Source organism: Bipolaris maydis, assembly GCF_028858645.1.
Source record: "Bipolaris maydis strain C4 unplaced genomic scaffold PSV08scaffold_1, whole genome shotgun sequence".
NCBI lineage: Eukaryota > Fungi > Ascomycota > Dothideomycetes > Pleosporales > Pleosporaceae > Bipolaris > Bipolaris maydis.
The window spans coordinates 3,479,550-3,498,070 of record NW_027093857.1 but is presented as its reverse complement, the minus strand read 5'-3'; the positions used below and the strand labels follow the sequence as shown (position 1 = coordinate 3,498,070).

General features: G+C 47.8%; 6 protein-coding genes across 6 annotated transcripts; 3 read left to right on the top strand and 3 right to left on the bottom strand.

Moving 5' to 3' along the window:
* Positions 1-197: 197 nt before the first annotated feature.
* PSV08DRAFT_168204 (pyridoxal phosphate-dependent transferase) lies at positions 198-1,529 on the bottom strand (the record flags this gene model as incomplete). Its single annotated transcript, XM_014220105.1, has 3 exons — positions 198-410; positions 470-1,324; positions 1,377-1,529. The coding sequence occupies 3 exons, from the start codon at positions 1,527-1,529 to the stop codon at positions 198-200; spliced, it is 1,221 nt and encodes a 406-aa protein (XP_014075580.1).
* Positions 1,530-2,412: 883 nt separating this feature from the next.
* Positions 2,413-4,927, bottom strand: PSV08DRAFT_377017 (fungal-specific transcription factor domain-containing protein; the record flags this gene model as incomplete). The annotated part of the gene is made up of 4 exons (XM_014220104.2): positions 4,716-4,927; positions 3,766-4,665; positions 2,679-3,340; positions 2,413-2,630 (listed from the first exon to the last, which is right to left on the bottom strand). The coding sequence occupies exons 1-4, from the start codon at positions 4,904-4,906 to the stop codon at positions 2,413-2,415; spliced, it is 1,971 nt and encodes a 656-aa protein (XP_014075579.1). The 5' UTR covers positions 4,907-4,927.
* Positions 4,928-5,679: 752 nt separating this feature from the next.
* PSV08DRAFT_367748 (FAD-linked oxidase-like protein) lies at positions 5,680-7,321 on the top strand (the record flags this gene model as incomplete). Its single annotated transcript, XM_014220103.1, has 6 exons — positions 5,680-5,851; positions 5,900-6,008; positions 6,054-6,150; positions 6,240-6,903; positions 6,954-7,126; positions 7,178-7,321. The coding sequence occupies 6 exons, from the start codon at positions 5,680-5,682 to the stop codon at positions 7,319-7,321; spliced, it is 1,359 nt and encodes a 452-aa protein (XP_014075578.1).
* A 292-nt stretch (positions 7,322-7,613) lies between these two features.
* Positions 7,614-9,426, bottom strand: PSV08DRAFT_377016 (thiamine pyrophosphate enzyme, N-terminal TPP binding domain-containing protein; the record flags this gene model as incomplete). The annotated part of the gene is made up of 2 exons (XM_014220102.1): positions 7,614-8,988; positions 9,044-9,426. The coding sequence occupies 2 exons, from the start codon at positions 9,424-9,426 to the stop codon at positions 7,614-7,616; spliced, it is 1,758 nt and encodes a 585-aa protein (XP_014075577.1).
* A 605-nt stretch (positions 9,427-10,031) lies between these two features.
* On the top strand, positions 10,032-12,925 carry PSV08DRAFT_4756 (glycoside hydrolase). The gene is made up of 3 exons (XM_014220101.2): positions 10,032-10,199; positions 10,248-10,696; positions 10,843-12,925. The coding sequence occupies exons 1-3, from the start codon at positions 10,074-10,076 to the stop codon at positions 12,749-12,751; spliced, it is 2,484 nt and encodes an 827-aa protein (XP_014075576.1). The 5' UTR covers positions 10,032-10,073; the 3' UTR covers positions 12,752-12,925.
* Positions 12,926-13,994: 1,069 nt separating this feature from the next.
* On the top strand, positions 13,995-15,759 carry PSV08DRAFT_169252 (general substrate transporter; the record flags this gene model as incomplete). The annotated part of the gene is made up of 5 exons (XM_014220100.1): positions 13,995-14,133; positions 14,243-14,422; positions 14,477-15,005; positions 15,063-15,148; positions 15,203-15,759. 5 exons carry the CDS (start codon positions 13,995-13,997, stop codon positions 15,757-15,759), a joined length of 1,491 nt encoding a protein of 496 aa, XP_014075575.1.
* Positions 15,760-18,521: the final 2,762 nt, after the last annotated feature.

The following is an 18,521-nucleotide window of genomic DNA, read 5'->3' as shown; positions in this document are numbered from 1 at the left end:
ATATGCAGCCTGCAGGTTTGAATCTACTTGCGAGATATTGTTCCCTCAGGATACTACGGCACTTTTAATTCTAGCGCATGCATGCGCCACCGGCTGCCCATCCGAGCGAGATGTCGGGCGCGCTCCCGATCCCCACATTGCATCGGTGCTGCCCAGATATCGCGATTACGGGCTATCTGGCTTGCTAAAATGTAGACTCACAGGCGCGATAACGATGAGCTCATCACTTTCACGAGCGCCGAAGCTACGTGATCGATGTTGCTCCGGTTCAGCCCGGCCAAGTTGATGCGCCCGTTCTGTAGCATGTGGATGTGGAACTCAGCGGCAAGGCGTTCGCATTGCTGGGGGCTCAGCGGAAGGAAGCAGAACAGGCCATTTGACGAGAGGATCGAGCTCCAGCTGCCCGGGGCCTTTGGACATATCGGAATCAGCCAAATGCCATCAAGTGAGCGCAATGGGAAGTACTCACACTACGCTTCTCAACCAGCTCCACGTGCAGTGCTTTTCTGTTGTCGGCAAGACGCTTCTGAATCTTGTCTAATTCTGCTTGCCAGTCCTGTCGCAATTCCTTGTCGCTGAGTATAATGTTCACTAGCCGCGCGCCATACGCCGGACTTGACGAGAACTCCCACCGAATCAAGCACCTCAATCTCTCATACACCCTCGCCGCAACATCCGCATCCTGACTCACAGCATGCAGCACACCAACCCTCTCCCCATACAATCCAAAGTTCTTCGAAAAAGACTGACAAGCGAGGAGTTCCAAGTTTCTGCCCGCAAACAATCGCAGACCATATGCGTCTTCATCCAGCGACGCACCCAGCCCCTGATACGCCATGTCGAATAGCGGGAACAGCTTCTTCGCCTGCATCTCATCGGCGAGCGTATCCCACTGCGCAAGCGAGAAGTCGGCACCGGATGGGTTGTGGCAGCATCCTTGCAGCACGAATATGCTCCCTGCATATGCGGTTCTCGTCGCTGTAAGCAGCGAGTCGAAGTCTACTGTTCCGGTCGAGACATCGTAGTGCCTGTACGTCACCACTTCGAAGCCAACGAGGTTGAACAGCGGGACGTAATTTCCCCGCGCTGGGGTCCCGATGTAGACTTTCTTTCCTTTGAATGAGGGCGTACGGGCGAGGAAGAGGGCGCCGAGGTGGATGGCACCCGTGCCTGAGATGGCCTGTACAGAAGTCACTCTCCCCGAAGACAGGATATCCGCCTCCCATCCGAATAGCACTTTCGCAGCGTTAGTCAGGAACGCCGTGCTGCCGGTTGTCACTTCGTAGTCGTGATTCGCGTCTTGCTGTGCGAGGATACGCTTTGCCTGTGCCCTTTGTGATTAGACTTGAATTACCAATTTTGACTGGCGTACAGACCGCCCCCAACGCCCTCAGCTCGTGATACAGCCCCCTCTCATTCCTATACACGCCAAAGCCAAGGTCAACTTTCTCAGGCGCCGTGTCCTCGCGTACCTGCTGCGAGAGGAGATACACGGGGTCTGCGGGGCTGGGGGCAACGCTGCGGAACATGTTTGTAATTGCACAAAGCCCTGATAGAAAGTCGCTACAAAGATGCCGTGGGAACATGAGGTACACACGATTTTTGCACTTGCATATATGTATACATGTATACTGGACTATGCTCTAGCCGTGTTGGGCGTCGGAGCCATGTATGTGCGATTCGAGCTGTATGCCCGGAATGTCGCCCGAGTGGCCGCATATTCGCGGACGCAGAGAGATGCAGGCTGGCAATCCGAGGCTCCGCGCTGATTGTGATGCGTGACGTGTGTCGTTCCCGCGCCAGGACTTGAGGGCTGGCGGACTGGGTGGCTGCGAGCAGCGAACATTGTGCCTAATCAAAGCTAGCTTCGCGCGAGGGCCTCAAATCCAGCGTGAGCAGTTTGGCTTGTTTGTAACGTTTTGGTATTTTCGGACACTCGCCCGTCCTAGACACATCCGTCTCAGACGCTACCTTGAAGTGCTGAAGAGTATCATTATAGTAACTACTGTACAAACTATATAGGACTTAAGTCCTTTTTGTAAAAAGGCTAAGAACTGCGTGTAAGGTACTATAGAGGCCGCTTTTCTGTTCAGCCTAATGCTACATTTTGAGAACAGTCTTTTCAGGGCAGAGTTGAGTGTCTAGGTCCCATATCGACAGGAAACAAGAATTCCTCACTCAGGCCAAAACCGCCATAGGTGGGCATTTCTGAACTCCAATCCCAATGATCGAAAATGGAGAAAGCCGTGCTGTCTGTATCGAATACATCGTTCATTTCGCCGGTCAAGTTGAAATCTGCTAGCATGCCATTACTATCATCCAAAGCAGGACGTTCGTATGAAGGTCGACGGGAGGGAAGCCTGGTAGGTCTCCCGGATGGATCCGTGGCTGGAGAAAGTCAGTTTTGTGAGTTCATAACGTGTAGACTATCGTACAGTGTGCTCGTGCCCGTTCTCGGAGGGAACAGAGGTGCTCCAAATTACTTTGCACTCTTCCGTGGTCTCGTCCAATATGCTGAAGAGATCTGACACAGCTCTGCCACATATTGTCTAGTTGATCTTGTTCAAACGGGCTTGCTCCAACCTTTGCACCCTCAGCAAGTATGCAAATTCCGCCGCAGGTAATGAGATCTGGGAACAATGAGCAATTTTTATACAAGCATGGGCAAGATGACATACAAAAGAGACTGAACCACCAGGCACCGGCAGTACCCGCCACTATAGCATTCTCAATCACAGTTGCAAGTTCACTGGCAGTTTGGACACACGTTTTGGCACACTGATCCAGTAATCCAGCATTAAGAGCATGTCCCTTTGCTCGGAGTAGCCCATGCACTCGGGAAAGATCTTGTTCACGCCGGTTCAGAAAGTTAGAAGCCACGAACGAGCTGAATGTTGGGCGATATAGCAGTATTCGAAGGTGAAGAAATCGTGCATGGAGAACATTGGTCTGACGACTATAGATGTAATCCACCTGCTGGTGTCTCTCTGGATCCCGGTCCCAGTTTAATTGTTCGGGTAGATTTGACTTGAAGTCTTCAAGAAGATTGTCAAGCCGTATCAGAGTGCCAATATCGGGCAACGTATGTGCATTGGCAGTATGGGCTTGCCCAGTAGAAGTGGTTCGCGAATCCGAGAAGTAAACAGTATCAAGTATTGTACCTAAGAGTTTAGCAAGTTTGATGTTCTCTACCGTAAATAGATTGTGGGATGGCACTCCGTCAGGTTGTTGGCAGGTATCTCCATGCACATCCAAAAACTCGTCGTCAACGGCGGTCGGCAAGGGCACGTCGTCCGTTACCTGGAGCAATGGACGTCGACCAAGAGTCATACATACAGTCCTAGTAAAGAGAGTTAGCGAGTTTCTAGGTTTCTTTAGTCCCTCACGTCGGAGAAAAGATCGAATATAAACTGATTTTAACAGAGGACATCTCGCAGTGGATACCTATCCAACAACTGACCCTAAGCCGCGAGGTAGGAACGATGCAGGCTAAATCTTGCATCTCCTCAAAAGGTACAGTCGCTGCGAAGCGGCGCACTTCCTACTCTGCATTCGCTATGCGCAGGTTGTATATCGAGACGTCCTTGTCGTCCACTTTGACGATCAAACTTTCGCCATGAGGACGGGAAACAAAACTATAGTTCGTTCGATAAATAGGGCTGTTGTCCTTCAGGAACTTATTGAAATAACAAAAATAGACAGGATTACTTCAAAGTCCACGATGAGGGGGCCAGATACATCTAAACGATGATGCGTGATACTCACATTTCCATCTGGAGACAGCCGAACCATACCCTTCTTCGTATTTCGTTCTCAGCGCAAGAGCGACGTCCAGCGTGCCGGTTTGAGTTGAGCCCTATACCAACAGCCATGCGGCAAGCAAGTCCAACAACGTTGTAACATCGAGTCGGTAGCTCTGTCGTAAGAAGCCAGTGCGAGACAAGTAAAAGAGCCTGGACTTGCCCAAGACCTGCTTGATCAAGCAGATCAACATGCATCAAATCGTTCATTCGATCACCGAACGTCGCACAGACTGACTGCTTGTTTGGTAAGCCGGCGCTAAATTCGCAGCCCAATGCAAACATTGCATTGAGTGCGCAGAAGAATGCGGAAGGTGGGCATCTATCCCCTCCTAGGCCGATATCACGATGTAGAAGTACCGATGGCTCAGGGTAGCCTTCTTTCGTCCACAGAGACTCATACCTGGCCCGAAAGCTGACAGAATGACACCAAGGATAAAATATATGGACATTCTGGAAGAAGCGGTCGATAAGCCTATCTGCGATGTTCCTTGGGGGCAGGGCGTAATGTGCTTGTATCATCAAATTTCCATTGTATCGCCATGGCATTGAAGTCGCTCCCAATGGTCCTCGTCGATGATCCCCGTGTGGGACCTCTTGAAGCAATGAATGAACGGAAGATTGCCCATAGAATTCCTCGTCTCCAAAGGGGCCTCTCTGTGATGTTGCCACAGCCCCCATGGCACTCACAGGGCTTGGGCCTTCGACATCTACAATGGCATGCACTGGAATCTCTTCCCGCTGAGCATCTCGGGTACTGGGACTTCCAGAGACCCTTTGAGGCGGAGCTTGGAACGGCGAGGTCTTTAGGTCTTCCACCGTGGCATGCAATTCGCGTACCTGTCGCTGAAGCGATGCGATATACCTGTTCATCTTTTAATCATAAATGATAGCTAGCGACTGGAACGGACTCACTCCTGTTCGCTTACATGCTTTGCTGTAGTCGATACAGTATACAGGCAGGCATGCGCCGGTTCGCCTCGTTTCTCGCACGGCCTGCACGGCTTTGCTCCGTCACAACGTATCTTACGCTCACGGCAGGCATCGCAAGCCAAAGCTACTCTTTTTCGCTTATTGAGACGTTCCGGTTCGGCGGGTTGATCCATACATGCAGCGTTCGGGTTGTGGTTAGCAGAGAAGCGTAAATCCCGGAGGGGGCCAGCAATGTACATCCGAGCCTGCGCGAATGTGCACCAATGAAAAGATAGCTTCGGGACGCATCCGTGCATCCGGAACCTTCCCCTCATCTACGTATGTATGCTGGCTACTGCGTCGGAGAAAACAAGCAGATTTAAGCACCGAGCACCCTGATTTCCAGCATTTTAATTGTCCAATTAGTATCAGAGTAAGAACAAAGACGCAAGAGACTTTAGTCCCAATCATCGACAGTATAGAGAGGCCTTGAAGTCTCGGCTTACTTCCGATTTTTCTGCGACACAGAAGCCTGGCGCCATCCTAAGATTGGCGGCCATTACAAAAGCAAGACATTTTAATCGTACCTGTTCACTGAGTATTCTACGCATCTGTTTTGAAAAACCCATTCAGATTATCATGCTTAAGAGAACATTGAGCTCGCGACTTTTGGCAGGACGAGTGTCACGAAGAGCACTGTCGACCATTCCCCATCATGCGAAAGGCGATCATCAAGGCTGGGGGCAGCGTACGAAGTACAGTGGAATTCTCTTGGGATCAGCTTTCTCAGCCGCTGCTTTAGGGACTGGTAGCCTTATCACGGGTCGAGAAGAGCGGGTCGATGCACCAAAAATAAAGATCCCAAGCTATGCAAGTCGCGAGGAGATGGAGCAGGTAAGCATTGCGAGCACATCAAGACTAGCCAGAACTAATATTCAGGCTGTAGGCTGTTCACGATATTAGAGAGATGTTAGGCGAGGATGCCGTGAGCATCGAGGATGAGATCCTGCGTAGCCACGGATATTCAGATTGGTCCACCATAAACATCGATCGACTCCCAGTTGCTGTAGTGTTTCCCAAGTCTACAGAAGAAGTATCGCAAATTGCCAAAATATGTTACAAATACCGAGTTCCAATCAGTTGAGTCAACACGGGTGATTTTTATTTCGTAAACTAATTGATATTAGTTCCTTACTCTGGTGGATCCAGCGTCGAAGGTCATTTCTCTGCTCCATATGGTGGAGTAAGCGTGGACTTTATGAACATGGCGCAGATCTTGACCATACACCAAGAAGAGTAAGTCTGACTCATGAAGTAATGACTAATACTGATTCAACTTAGTATGAACATTGAAGTTCAGCCATCGGTGTCGTGGTTGGAGATGAATGAGAAGATCAAAGACACTGGGCTCTTCTTCCCCATAGATCCTGGTCCTTCGGTAAAATTGTCTCTACGTAATAAAAGACCTATACTAATGCCATTCACAGGCACAGATCGGTGGAATGATTGGAACTAATTGTAGGCAAGTGCAAATATAACGAATTATCTGGAATGATTCTCACATGCAGTAGTGGCACGAATGCAGTCCGATACGGAACCATGAGGGATTGGGTAGTAAATTTGACTGTAGTTCTTGCTGATGGATCCATTGTGAAAACCCGCCGGCGGCCGAGAAAATCCTCAGCAGGATACAGCCTGAATTCACTCTTCGTTGGATCCGAAGGCACTCTTGGTCTTGTTACAGAGGCCACGCTGAAATTAGCACCCATTCCCGCCGAAAATGGAGTAGCGGTAGTCACTTTTCCCACCATCAAGGACGCAGCAAGCATGGCCGCAGAGGTGATCAATGCAGGAATCCCGATAGGAGCGGTTGAAATCCTAGACGACGTACTGATGAGGGTGATAAATCGTATTGGAAACACGCCAAGGAAATGGGCTGAGGTCCCCACACTCTTCTTCAAGTTCAGTGGCAGCAAAGTGGCGGTTGCGGACAGCATCGAACAAGTGCAAAAGATCGCGAAAAAGTTCAGAACGATTGATTATCACTATGAGAGCGATCCTGTGGAGCAGAAGATGTTGTGGTCAGCGAGAAAAGAGGCTCTTTGGAGCATGCTCGCGTTGAGGAAGACGGACGGCCATGTATGGTCGACCGATGTTGCTGTTCCTCTTTCAAGAGTAGCAGAACTTATCGGTGAGAGTTGTGAGTAAATGAAAACCAACTCCGGACTGACAGCGAAACAGAAGTCTCAAAGAAGGATCTGGATAGTCTAGGACTCTTCGGGAGCGTTCTCGGACACGTGGGAGATGGGAACTTCCACGAGACTATATTATTCGAGGAAAAGGATCGTGAAGCGGTCGAGCAATGTGTCCATAAAATGGTACAGAGAGCTCTAGAGATGGAGGGCACATGTACTGTAAGTCAACAAGATCATAGGATCCCAGGCGGCTCTAGCTAACCAAAACAGGGTGAACATGGAATTGGGCTAGGGAAGAAGGAAATGTTACATGAAGAGCTTGGTGAAGGCCCGATTGAGCTTATGCGCTCAATAAAAAAGTCCATGGACCCGAGGTGGCTGATGAATCCGGGAAAGATATTTGATTATGCTTGATATGGTGTTGTGGTACTCATAACAATTCGCCATATCAACAAATTGTCGCTGAATAAACAGGTGGGAAGCAAGCAGGCTACTATTTGCTCCAAGTGCTTATGTACGAGGCTATTATGCAAGGAGCATTTCCCTCTCTGATATGTGCTAACCTAATCAGCATGAAGCTTATGAATGAAGAATCATTGCGCACAAAAGAGCCCACACTGACGGGAACCAGAACAAAGCCCTTGAAGACTGTCTTTGCTACGCTAATGTATGTAATTGTATTCGTACTCGTTCTTTTCTATTTTCTTTATATAGCGACATCCAAAACTGCCGAAGCACCATTCTCCATGCTCTGGACAGCGCTCTTCAAAGCAGACTGTAGCTGCTCAGCATCGGCAACTCGAGCGGCGAAAATGACTCCATCACTCGAAGCCCTTGCGATCTCGGAGTAATTTGGACTCGGTGTGAAGGAGATGTTCAACTCCTCTCGTGTTGCACGTGATGCAGGCCCGTCAGGATGAACGAGCAGCATGGATCTCCGAGGCGCGTTCCAGCCCTCATTGTTGAGCACAATCGTGAGTATTGGAATCTGATATCGTGCTGAAATCCAGTACACACTGGACGGAACACTGAAAAGGAATGAGCCGTCTCCAACGATTTGAACCACAAAGCGTGGTTTCCGTCCATTCTTTGCGTCTTCAGCATCAGCTGCCATTTTTATTCCAAGTGCGCCTCCGCCGCTCCATCCGAGACCACCGCCTCCGCAGTGGATCCATTGTCCCGGAATTGTAGCTCGGACCTGATCGGCAACAATTGTATGGTTTGTGATTGCTTCGACAGCATAAATCGTGTCTTGAGGAAGGTGCTTGCGGATTGTAGAGCAGACGTAAGCTGTACTGAGCTTGTCGGTCAACTTTGCCCTCTCATCCAAAATCTGAATACGTTCCTGGTATGATGCTTGAAGTTTTTCCCAACGACGGTCAAACTCCGGAGTCGCCAGTTTCTCGGCCAAAGTCGTGTTCAGGTACGCTGTGATCTGAGAAATTGCGATCTCAGAGTCGACACGGTACCGTTGCTGAGCGTTAATGTAGAATAAGAGCATTGACTGTTTCAATGGGTCTACATCGAAATGGAAAATTTTTGCTGATTGTTTGGGATTGCATTGAGTCTGCATCCATGGTACATCGCAATCAAATATGAGTATGACATCGGCCGTTGTGATGGCATCGTCTGCTCCATACTTCGTTCCCAGCCAACCAGGATGATCAGCTGGAAAGCACATGTCGGAGCCTCCCGTATCCAAAACCCGTAAGCCCTTCACAGTGTTTGCTAGAGATACCAAAGCTTTGACAGACGCACGGTTTCTTCCGCTATAACCTGCTATAACGAGTGGTTCCGAAGCTGCCACCAAATTCTCGGCGATATGTTGTACAGCTTCTTCTGGGAGCGCTGAAGGTCCAATAGGTTGCCAATTCTTCAGGTCAATGCTATAAGGCTCGATTTCTTCCTCCATGACTTCACGTGCGCCCATTAGGTAAACAGGTCCTTGTGGGTGACTTGTGGCAAATTGAAGGGCTCGTGCCACCATTTGTTTTACGTTCTTGCCAGTCTTGAGCTCACCTACGTATCGGCAATACTGCGATATGATCTGCTTCTGATCAGGGACATCTTGTATCCAGTGACTGTGGTGGTCAGCATGATTAATCTCTACAAGGCAATTGAAGCTGGAAAATGTACATGAACTCTGTCCGAGAGCCCCGCATCTCTCCCTCGAGGGTGAAAGGAGACAACCCGGCGAAAATCAGGACGGGAGCACGGCCCATGGACGCATTATGGATCGCAGCTCCCAAAGCTGATGTGCCAACGTCAACATGAATAATGACGCATTGAGGCTCTCCACTTTGTCTTGCGTATCCATCGGCCATAGACAACGCAACCATTTCATTAGGACACGTGATGATGCGTGGAAATTTGTCTGGCATTTCTCGTTGGCCTTTGACCATTGCTTCGAGAATACTCGGATGATCTGAGCCTAAGTTGACGAAACAGTGCTTCACCCCTGCATCTGTTAAAGCCTCGAAGAAGGCAAACGAAGTTGTATACCTGTTTACACAAGTCATTTTTTTGATAGTATACTCCGGCTGCAGCACTTACATGATGGCGTTTTTGGTTTTTGTCCACTTTGACTTCGCCGTCGTGGTTTCTGTTCGATCCGACGTTTTTTGAAGGTAGCAGGCGATTTGTAAAAGTTTTTTGAGTCGTTTTTTTTTTCATAAAGTTGTTCCATTTGAATGCATACTTGCCGCTGTAGGTCGCGGTAGTGATATCCGGTAGTGACTAGGTAGAGTGGGCCAGCGGATGCTTCCCGATCATTTGGAACGTTTCCAATTGGCCATCGCACAAACCTCGGAAAATTATACATGTCCAATCAGGCTCTCGCCTCGCTCAGATGAGTCGCATTTTGGATACGAATTCAGCATTCCGTACCCGATTGACAATTGGTTTCAGACCCAAATTTTGGATTGTTGCGTTTCTGCCGATCGGTCCATGTCATACTTGGGGCTCCATGATTTGATACATCCGTGCCAAGGCGTAGCCACTTGCTTTGGAAGAATAGCCGAACGCCGCTACCGAGGCATTCGGGTAGGTTCCGGGCTGTGGGTCATCCACCAGAAACTGAGTATTGGTCAAACACGTGAGAGCAATTGCATTACGTTGAAAAGATCTCGTAGATGCAGGCAATTAACGAAAACATCGACAAGCAAAAATGACGCCAGTTCCCGAACTCCTGGAGCGCTTAACAGTAGAAGAGAAGATTAGCCTTCTGGCAGCTACGGATTGGTGGCGCACCCCTGTAATTGACCGGAATGGGGTTTATGTACCACAAATCAAGGTAAGTCTTTATATCTCAAGCTCTCCCTGATCGCGGCTAAATATGCAGATGTCTGACGGCCCGAATGGAGCTCGCGGAGAGAGCTACGTGAGCGGAATTACTGCTGCCTGTTTCCCATGTTCCACATGTGTGGGTGCTACATTCGATGTCTCCAGTGCCTATCGCCTCGGTCAAGAAATAGCAAGAGAGGCACATACAAAATCTGCGAAAGTACTTTTAGCCCCTACGATGAATATCATTCGATCGCCGCTTGGGGGACGTAATTACGAGACTTTCTCAGAGGACCCGTATTTGATTGGCACTCTGGCAGCAGCATTTGTCAACGGTTGTCAATCAGAAGGCATTGCAGCGACCCCAAAACATTTTGTCGCCAACGACTCAGAAAAGCGACGGACCAAGATGACCTCTCAGATTGATGAGCAGACTTTGCGAGAAATTTATATGCTCCCATTTCAGCTCGTGATGCGAGAATCAGATCCGTGGTGCTTCATGACCTCGTAAGTAAAGCAAGCCGTTAGCTGGTGCATGCGGCGGCCTCATGATTTTTTCATATTGCTCCGCATCGAGGTTTCCATAAGTCAACATGTCCTACCGGAGATTCCCTAACCCACGTGTTTGACCCTCGTACTGATACAGAGACTAGGTACAATCGTCTTAATGGAGAGTATTGTGCAGACAGCCATCGCCTTCTAGAAACAATACTTCGGAAAGAATGGGGTTTCCGTGGTGCTGTTGTATCAGACTGGATGGGAACCTATTCCACCGCTACAGCAATCAAAGCTGGCCTCGATCTCGAAATGCCCGGTCCAACCAAACAGCGCGGGCAGAAGCTTTTGGACGCAATTAATTGTGGTGAATTAGAGCTAGGCGATATCGACAAATGCGTTATGAGGGTGCTGGAATTAGCCGTGAAGACTGGTTGCTTTGAAAATCCCAAAGAGAGTCCCGAGAAGTCAGTTATCGACGAAGACAGGCTTAATTTCATTACGGATGTGGCCGCCGAAGGTATGGTGCTGCTCAAAAACGCTGGAAATATCCTTCCTGTGGCCCGATCTTCTCGCATCGCTGTCATTGGTGAATTCGCAACCAACCCTAGCATCGGCGGAGGTGGTAGCGCTAAGGTCCTTGCGCAGCATATTGTGTCTCCGCTAGATGGTTTCCAGCTACGTGGGATAAACTGTCAGTACTCGGCAGGAGTTCCTGTGTCTCCAACCCTTCCACATATTCCTACAGGTTCCTCGGTTCACCTCGAATGGTTCAATGGTTCCGTTATAGGCATGAACAGGGTGCACGAGCAAGACATCAGTAATGCCGAGTACATGATCAAAGAAGCTTGGCCTACGTATCTCGACGAAAACTACTGCACTCTGATGAGGTTCTCGCTCACACCAGGATCTACTGGAGATCATATGTTTTCAGTAATTACTACTGGCGAGGCGAGGGTTTTCTTGAATGGTACAGAGATCTTCCACAGGCCCCAAGAACAAGACCTAATGCTTGAGTCATTCTACTTTTACAAATCCAAGATAGAACGCCGATTCAGTACTTCAATGATCCAAGGTCAGACCTATGAAGTAGAGGTCCATTCTTGGGCAACGGATCCTAGCGTCCTTGCACGAATAAACGGACGAATGTTCCAAGGATCATCGCTACGTTTTAGGGAATATGTCGACATACCGAAGGCAATAGAAGAGGCGGCAGACACCGCAGCGAATGTGGATTATGCACTAGTATTCGTTGGAAACACGAATGAAATTGAGTCGGAAGGTTATGATCGGGATACGATGGATCTCAGTCATGACCAATACCGTTTGATCGCAGCTGTTACTGCACGCAATCCGAAAACAGTGGTCATCAACTTCTCTGGGTCTCCAGTCACTGTTTCACCTTTCATTGAACAAGTCCCTGCCTTCTTGCAGAGCTGGTTCCCGGGCCAAGAATGTGGCCATAGTGTTGCGAAAGTCGTACTTGGCGAGGTAAATCCTTCTGGACGATTGCCACTTTCCTGGCCGAAGAAGAACGAGGATAACCCAGCCTACGGAAATTTCCCTTGCGACGACAATGATGTTCTTGTCTACGAGGAAGGACTCAAGGTCGGATACCGGTATTATGATGATGCCACAGCCCCAGAGCCACAGTTTCACTTTGGATCAGGCCTATCATATACAAACTTTACACTATCTCATTTGCAGATCGAAAGTAAGACATTCAAAGCTCCTGAAGATGTCAAAGTCAAAATTACATGCGACCTGACCAACACTGGTCCTAGGGATGGGAAGCAAGTTGTGCAGATATACGTTGGTCCCAGGAGAAACACCTCACGACCTATCAAAGAACTCAAGGCATTTACTAAAGTTTTTGTAAAGGCTGGAACGAAACGAAGTGTCTCCGTGGATCTCACTAAATATGCGTTCAGCTCGTACAACACTGCTGCAGGGAAATGGCAACTGAACGCAGGTGACTACTGCATTTACGCTTCTTTCTCTGCGAAGATACACGAACAGGTTGTTCAGATACATGTTCCGGAGACACAGTTCTGGACCGGCGTCTAAATCCGGATACGATTTCATTGGCCTCGACGGGGCAGATTAGAGCACGCCGCTTGCCAGCTGATGTTTGAAAATTCGAGGATTCGAAATTGGGACTTGGTTATCAAGTAGAAGAAGTGCTCATAGCCTCATTTGCTACGTATGATCCCTTAGACGTCATGACGACATATACATAAGCTTACCATGCATCATCTTTGCTGTCACTAGATCAACTCACGTTTAGGTTGACTGCAATTCTGACTTTTTCTTCTAGTCCCATTTTAGGAAATAAACACTCTCGAGTTCATACCCAGTATGCGAGACTTCTCCACATAACTAATGTATGTGGTCTATTCATTTGGAACCCCTTGCTGGCCGCTAAAAGATCGGAGAGAATCATGATCAATCGCCGAAGCTTGTTGAAGCCATTGTGTGTAATATTCATAACGCCTTGGAAGCCAGATAGTTTAGTGAAACTGTACTTGGGAAGTCGGTGTCTTGTCTAAAGAGATGGACCACATGCATTCAAATCATCTGGCGCCCACTTGCAATCGCTTCCGGTAGAGCGAGACTTCGTCTTGAATATGTTATAGACCCAATGCTTGGTTTTTCATAATCATTGTTAACCCATAGTTCGTTTGAAGAAGCAAATTACATAGATTGTCACATTCGAAAATTCGTTTGACCAATACCTAGGTATAATTCGCGACATGGCTAGAGCATTGCACAAGTTCGTGGATGGCGAGGGATTTCATTCTTGTTTCTGGCTGCGTACTCTCTTAATATCTTTCTGTGATATGACGCTAGGATAATTGTCGGGTCGGGTTTTGCCCCTATCGTGCGGTTCTTGAGTCAAGTGGGCTACAGCTAGATTGTGGAGGCTGCATCCGTGACACGGACGCTCAACAACCACCACCTGGAAGCTACCCGAGGAACCAATCATATTAATGCCGTGACCATGTTTTCCCATCGGAGTTGTTCCGTGCGGGGCCCCAGAATTTCTCCTCTTGCCGCCAAACATACCCATGGGGAGAAAACTAGCGACGGAAGTGTGGAGAACAATCGGCCCACATTCCAATTGCATGTCTATATGACGAGCTCGAGGATTCATCTCTGCAGGACATCACCACCCTGGTCTTCACCTCGCACAACGCATATTAGATTTCGCATCTCTAAATCTCGTCTTGACCACCGAAAGCGCACAGGGTATTCAGGTTAGAATATGGCAGAAAAGCAGAGGAACGAGCGACGGACGAGCGTCACTGTAATGCTGAATCCAGGGCGTGAATTGGACGATCGTATCACGGAACTCGCTGCTCAAGCTCCACCGTTCTGGAAGAATTCGAATCTGTTCAAGCTTTATCTCTTGATGATCCCAGGATGTTTGTTTCCGGCTATCACACTGGGTTTCGATGCAGCCATGATGAATGGCTTGCAGGCAGTGCCCAGATGGGACCAGTGTAAGTCTTTCTATCTGTAACACTAGGATTGGGCAGCAAAGGCTCACAAGATCAGACTTTGATAAACCCCGTGGGGCTCTTCTCGGTATCATGTCCGCTATTCTCCCTCTCGGTTGCTGTATCGCATCACCATTCGTGCCTCTAGTTGGTGACCGTTGGGGCCGAAGAGCTGGCATTTTCTTTGGTGCCGCCGTCATGCTGTGTGGAGGTATAATTCAGGGAACATCCGTGAACTGTAACTATGCATGATATTCCGAGTTGACGCTATTCATGCACTGACATTTTCAAGTTGCCATGTTCCTCGTCTCTCGTTTCATCATCGGCTGTGGATTGGTCTTCGCCAACGCTTACGCACCAATGTTGATTGGAGAGCTCGCGCATGCAAAACAGCGTCAGGTTATCACCTCTCTCTATCAAACATCCTGGTACATTGGTGCCATCCTCGCCGCTTGGACCACCTTCGGAACATTTAGTATGCATAGTGATGCGTCGTGGAGGATACCTTCCTACCTACAGGCAGCACCAGCTATTATACCTATGGGCTTCATCTTCTTCCTCCCCGAATCCCCACGTTGGTTGATTGCGAACGGACGAGCAGACGAGGCGAAGGCGATGCTTGTAAAATGGCACGGCAATGGCGATGAGAATGATGAGTATGTCAAACTTGAATTTCAGCAAATGCGAAACGTTATCGAGGCTGAAGTAAATTCATCCGCCGGATGGAAGACTTTGTTCGCTACCCCAGGTAACAGGAGACGAGTTTTGATCTTGGTGTGCCTGGGATGCTTCAGTCAATGGTCTGGCAATGGCCTTGTTTCGTAAGTCCTTCTAACCATGTGTTGCGATTATGCGACCACGTTTAACCCATTCTATAGCTACTACCTTGTCCGCGTCCTGGAGACTGTTGGTGTGACGAATGCTCGTGATAGAAATATCTTGAACGGATGCCTAATGATTTTCAGTACGTTCTACACCTTTGTTTTGGCTATGCAAACATGTCTAATTCATATTCCAGACTGGATCACCTCCGTCGTCTCTGCCTTCCTTACAGCCCGTTTGAAGCGCCGAACACAATTCCTTGTCTCTGTGTTTGGTATGCTTGCTGTCTTTGCCACACAAACGCTGTGTGCCGGACTCTTCAACGTGAACAAGGACCACCAGGCAGGACAGGCCGTCATCGCTATGCTTTTCCTGTTCTACATATTCTACAATCTGGCCTTCAACGCTCTACTCTACTCCTATCCTGTGGAGATCCTGCCGTATCCGATTCGAGCCAAGGGATTCTCACTGCTGATGTTCTTCGGTAAAGCTAGTAACTTTATCAACATCATGGTCAATCCCATTGGTCTCAAGGCTCTTGAATGGAAATTCTACTTCGTCTACGTGGCATGGCTGAGCATCGAATGCCTGATAATCTACTTCTTCTTTGTGGAGACCAAGGGGCCAAGTCTGGAGGCTATTGCGGCGGTCTTTGACGGAGAGACGAATGGGACTCCTGATAGTGCCGACGAAATCGAACGTGGTGATGATCTTAACGAGAAGAAACAATGGAATGCCGTTCACAAAGAATAAAGCCGGCATATCCAGGGTTTGCGACTAGGTCGAGCTGAACACACGCATAAGTGCGCTACTACTGGTTGAACCTTGATGGTCGGAATAATGCGCACTAGAACGATGAGTTATTCTCATGTGAAATCGGATAAAAAAGCAATAGCTTGAGACTGTTTTTCATGTGACTGATCGCAATCTGCTAGGACGATAGCTCTGATTTGGATTGTGGTATTATTATTCCATTATAGTCCTGTATCAGCCGTTGGCTATGTAGGACTTTGGCCGACGGCCGTTCTATCTAACTAGTTACAATTTGATACTTTGTGCTGTATTGCGTGACTGTGGTGCTTCGGCCTATATCTAGCTAAGCTGTTGCTAGCTTTCTAGACGCCTGGTGCTTAAGAGCAGTTTGGTAACAGGGAGAGATGTAGGGCAGCTAGGCTTCCTTCCAGCGAGCTCTCTTAGGGAGAAGGAAATAGTGCTAAATATTTCAAATTTTTAACTATTCTTTTTTTTTTCCTTTTTTTTTTTTTTTTTTTTCCTCTTTTGTTATTGTTTTTCTTATTTTTCTTTCTAGCCTTCTTGGCCGAGATGCCACTTTCTTGTTCCTATCCGCGTGCTAGTAATAAAAGCTAATGTAGCTTCTATACCGCTCGTGGTATGGAGTAGTCGTGGGAGTTTGAGTATTTTTTGGTTTAGAGTCTTTTTAAGCTGGTTTCTTTCTACGCTGTAAAAGCCGCAGTATCGAAGTAGGTGCTCTGCAGTTTGCGGTTTCCCACATCTACAAAGGTCGCATTCTCTTCTCTTTACTCTCTTTAGGTAGGAGTTAAAGTATCCGTGCCCTATCTTAAGAGAGTAGAAGGAGCTTAAAATGTCTCTTTTCGTGCCTCTAGGGATTGCTAGTTGGTTTTTGAGCTTTAGATCGAAGATAGCTCCGTAGCTGGTCTTCTTCTCTCTTACTTTTTCTCTATACTTTCTCCACTCTTCTGCCTGGCTAGCTCGTTGGAGGAGCTTAATCTTAGTGCCTAGGAAGGCTAGGCTTGTTTGTGATTTTTTTGGTGTTTGTTTTGTAGCTTCCTTTGCTAGAGCGTCTGCTCTTTCATTTCCTTCTATGTCTGTATGGCCTGGTGCCCATTTTAAGAAGATCTTTGCTTTTCTGTTAAGGATAGCTTTGGCTGCTTTTTGGCACCGAATTACCCATTGTTGGCCTGGCTTATCTGATAGACTTTGGAGCCTATAGATGGCAGCTTGGTTGTCAGCGTAAACGTGGATATTCTGGTCTTTTTGGGCTATTTTAGCAGCGTATTCAAACGCTGCTGTAACGCCCTCAAGCTCTCCGTTATAGACTAGTTGTTGCTCGCCTATGTTCTTTGTCTCTGCGTAGATTTCTTCTTGGTTAGGGTTATAGACCGCTAGGCCTACTCCTATCCCATCTCTGTCTTTAGTTTTAGAGGCGTCTGAGTAGATTACTATAGAGTTATCCTCTATTGTTTGGATATAATCTTTGTGGGCGGCTGCCTCTTCTTCTTTGGATTTCTTTGATATAGAGATATTGTAGTTAAGAGAGTCCCATGGTCTGAACCTATATGAGATGATCTCTTCTATCTCTTTGGTAGATGGGATGGAGCTTGTGATAGCGCGTAGTTGTCTTGGTTTATTTGGCTGTTTTGATTGCTGAAGGGTTGTTTTTTGTAGCCTTGCAATAGCTTTTGTAATTGGATGGGTTGGAGCTAGTTGTATAGCTCGTAGAGCGTATTTTCGATTCGTTTGGCTTAGCCGTACGGCTGGTGACGGCAAGCTAGCTTCGATACTTGTTGGGATAGCTGGAGCTGTTTTAAATACTCCTAGTACCTTTCTACAAGCCGCGTTATGCAGCGGTTGAAGCTGATCTTTAATAAAGCTCTGGTTGCGCCAATAGATTGGCGACCCATAGTCTGCAATGCTGGTGACGCATGCTAGGTATAGTTGTCTGATAGCAAAGGGAGATAGCCCGCGGTCGATGTTAGCTAGTCTCCCTAGTCTATTAAAAGCTGTTTTTGCTTGGCTAGCTCTAATAGCTACGTGCTCTCTAAAGGATAGCTTATTGTCGAGGTATACCCCTAGCCACTTAATCGTATCTTTGTGGTATATTTTCTCCTTGCTAGGGAGTTCTAGAGGTATTTCTTTTCTTCTTTTGTTTTTTGTATAGTGGATTAGCTCTGTCTTTGCTATGTCGAATTCGATTGCTAGTTGTTTTCCTTTTGTAACTAGTTTGTTAACCTCGCGTTGTAGTATCTTCACGTTTTTCTTAATAGACGTTGACGAGGTTGTGATTGAGATATCGTCGATATAGGATAGCTGGAATCCATCTATTTGAGGGAATAGGTCTCTAATATAGATGAGAAAGAAGATTGGCGAGACTGGGCTGCCTTGTGGGATGCCCGCGTTAATCTCGCTAAACTCTTCTATTTGGCCGTCAAAGGCAAGCCTTAGAGATCTGTTAGATAGAAAGGTTTTAGCCCAAGTGATTAGGCTGATAGGTAGGCCTAGTCTTTTTAGTGTATCTAGGAACTGATTGTGCGAAACGTGGTCAAACGCTCCTTTAACGTCTAGAAAGACTGTTGATGTAGTATAGCCTTGTTGTTTTTGGTGCTGGATCTGATCTACAAGAAGTAGAGCTGCGTCTATAGCTGATTTCTTTAGTCTCCCTCCTATCTGCGAGTCGTGTAGGAGGTTGGTAGTCTCGGCTAGGTAGCCGAGTCTTTTAGCTATTATCCGTTCTGTTACTTTCCCTAGGCAGCTTA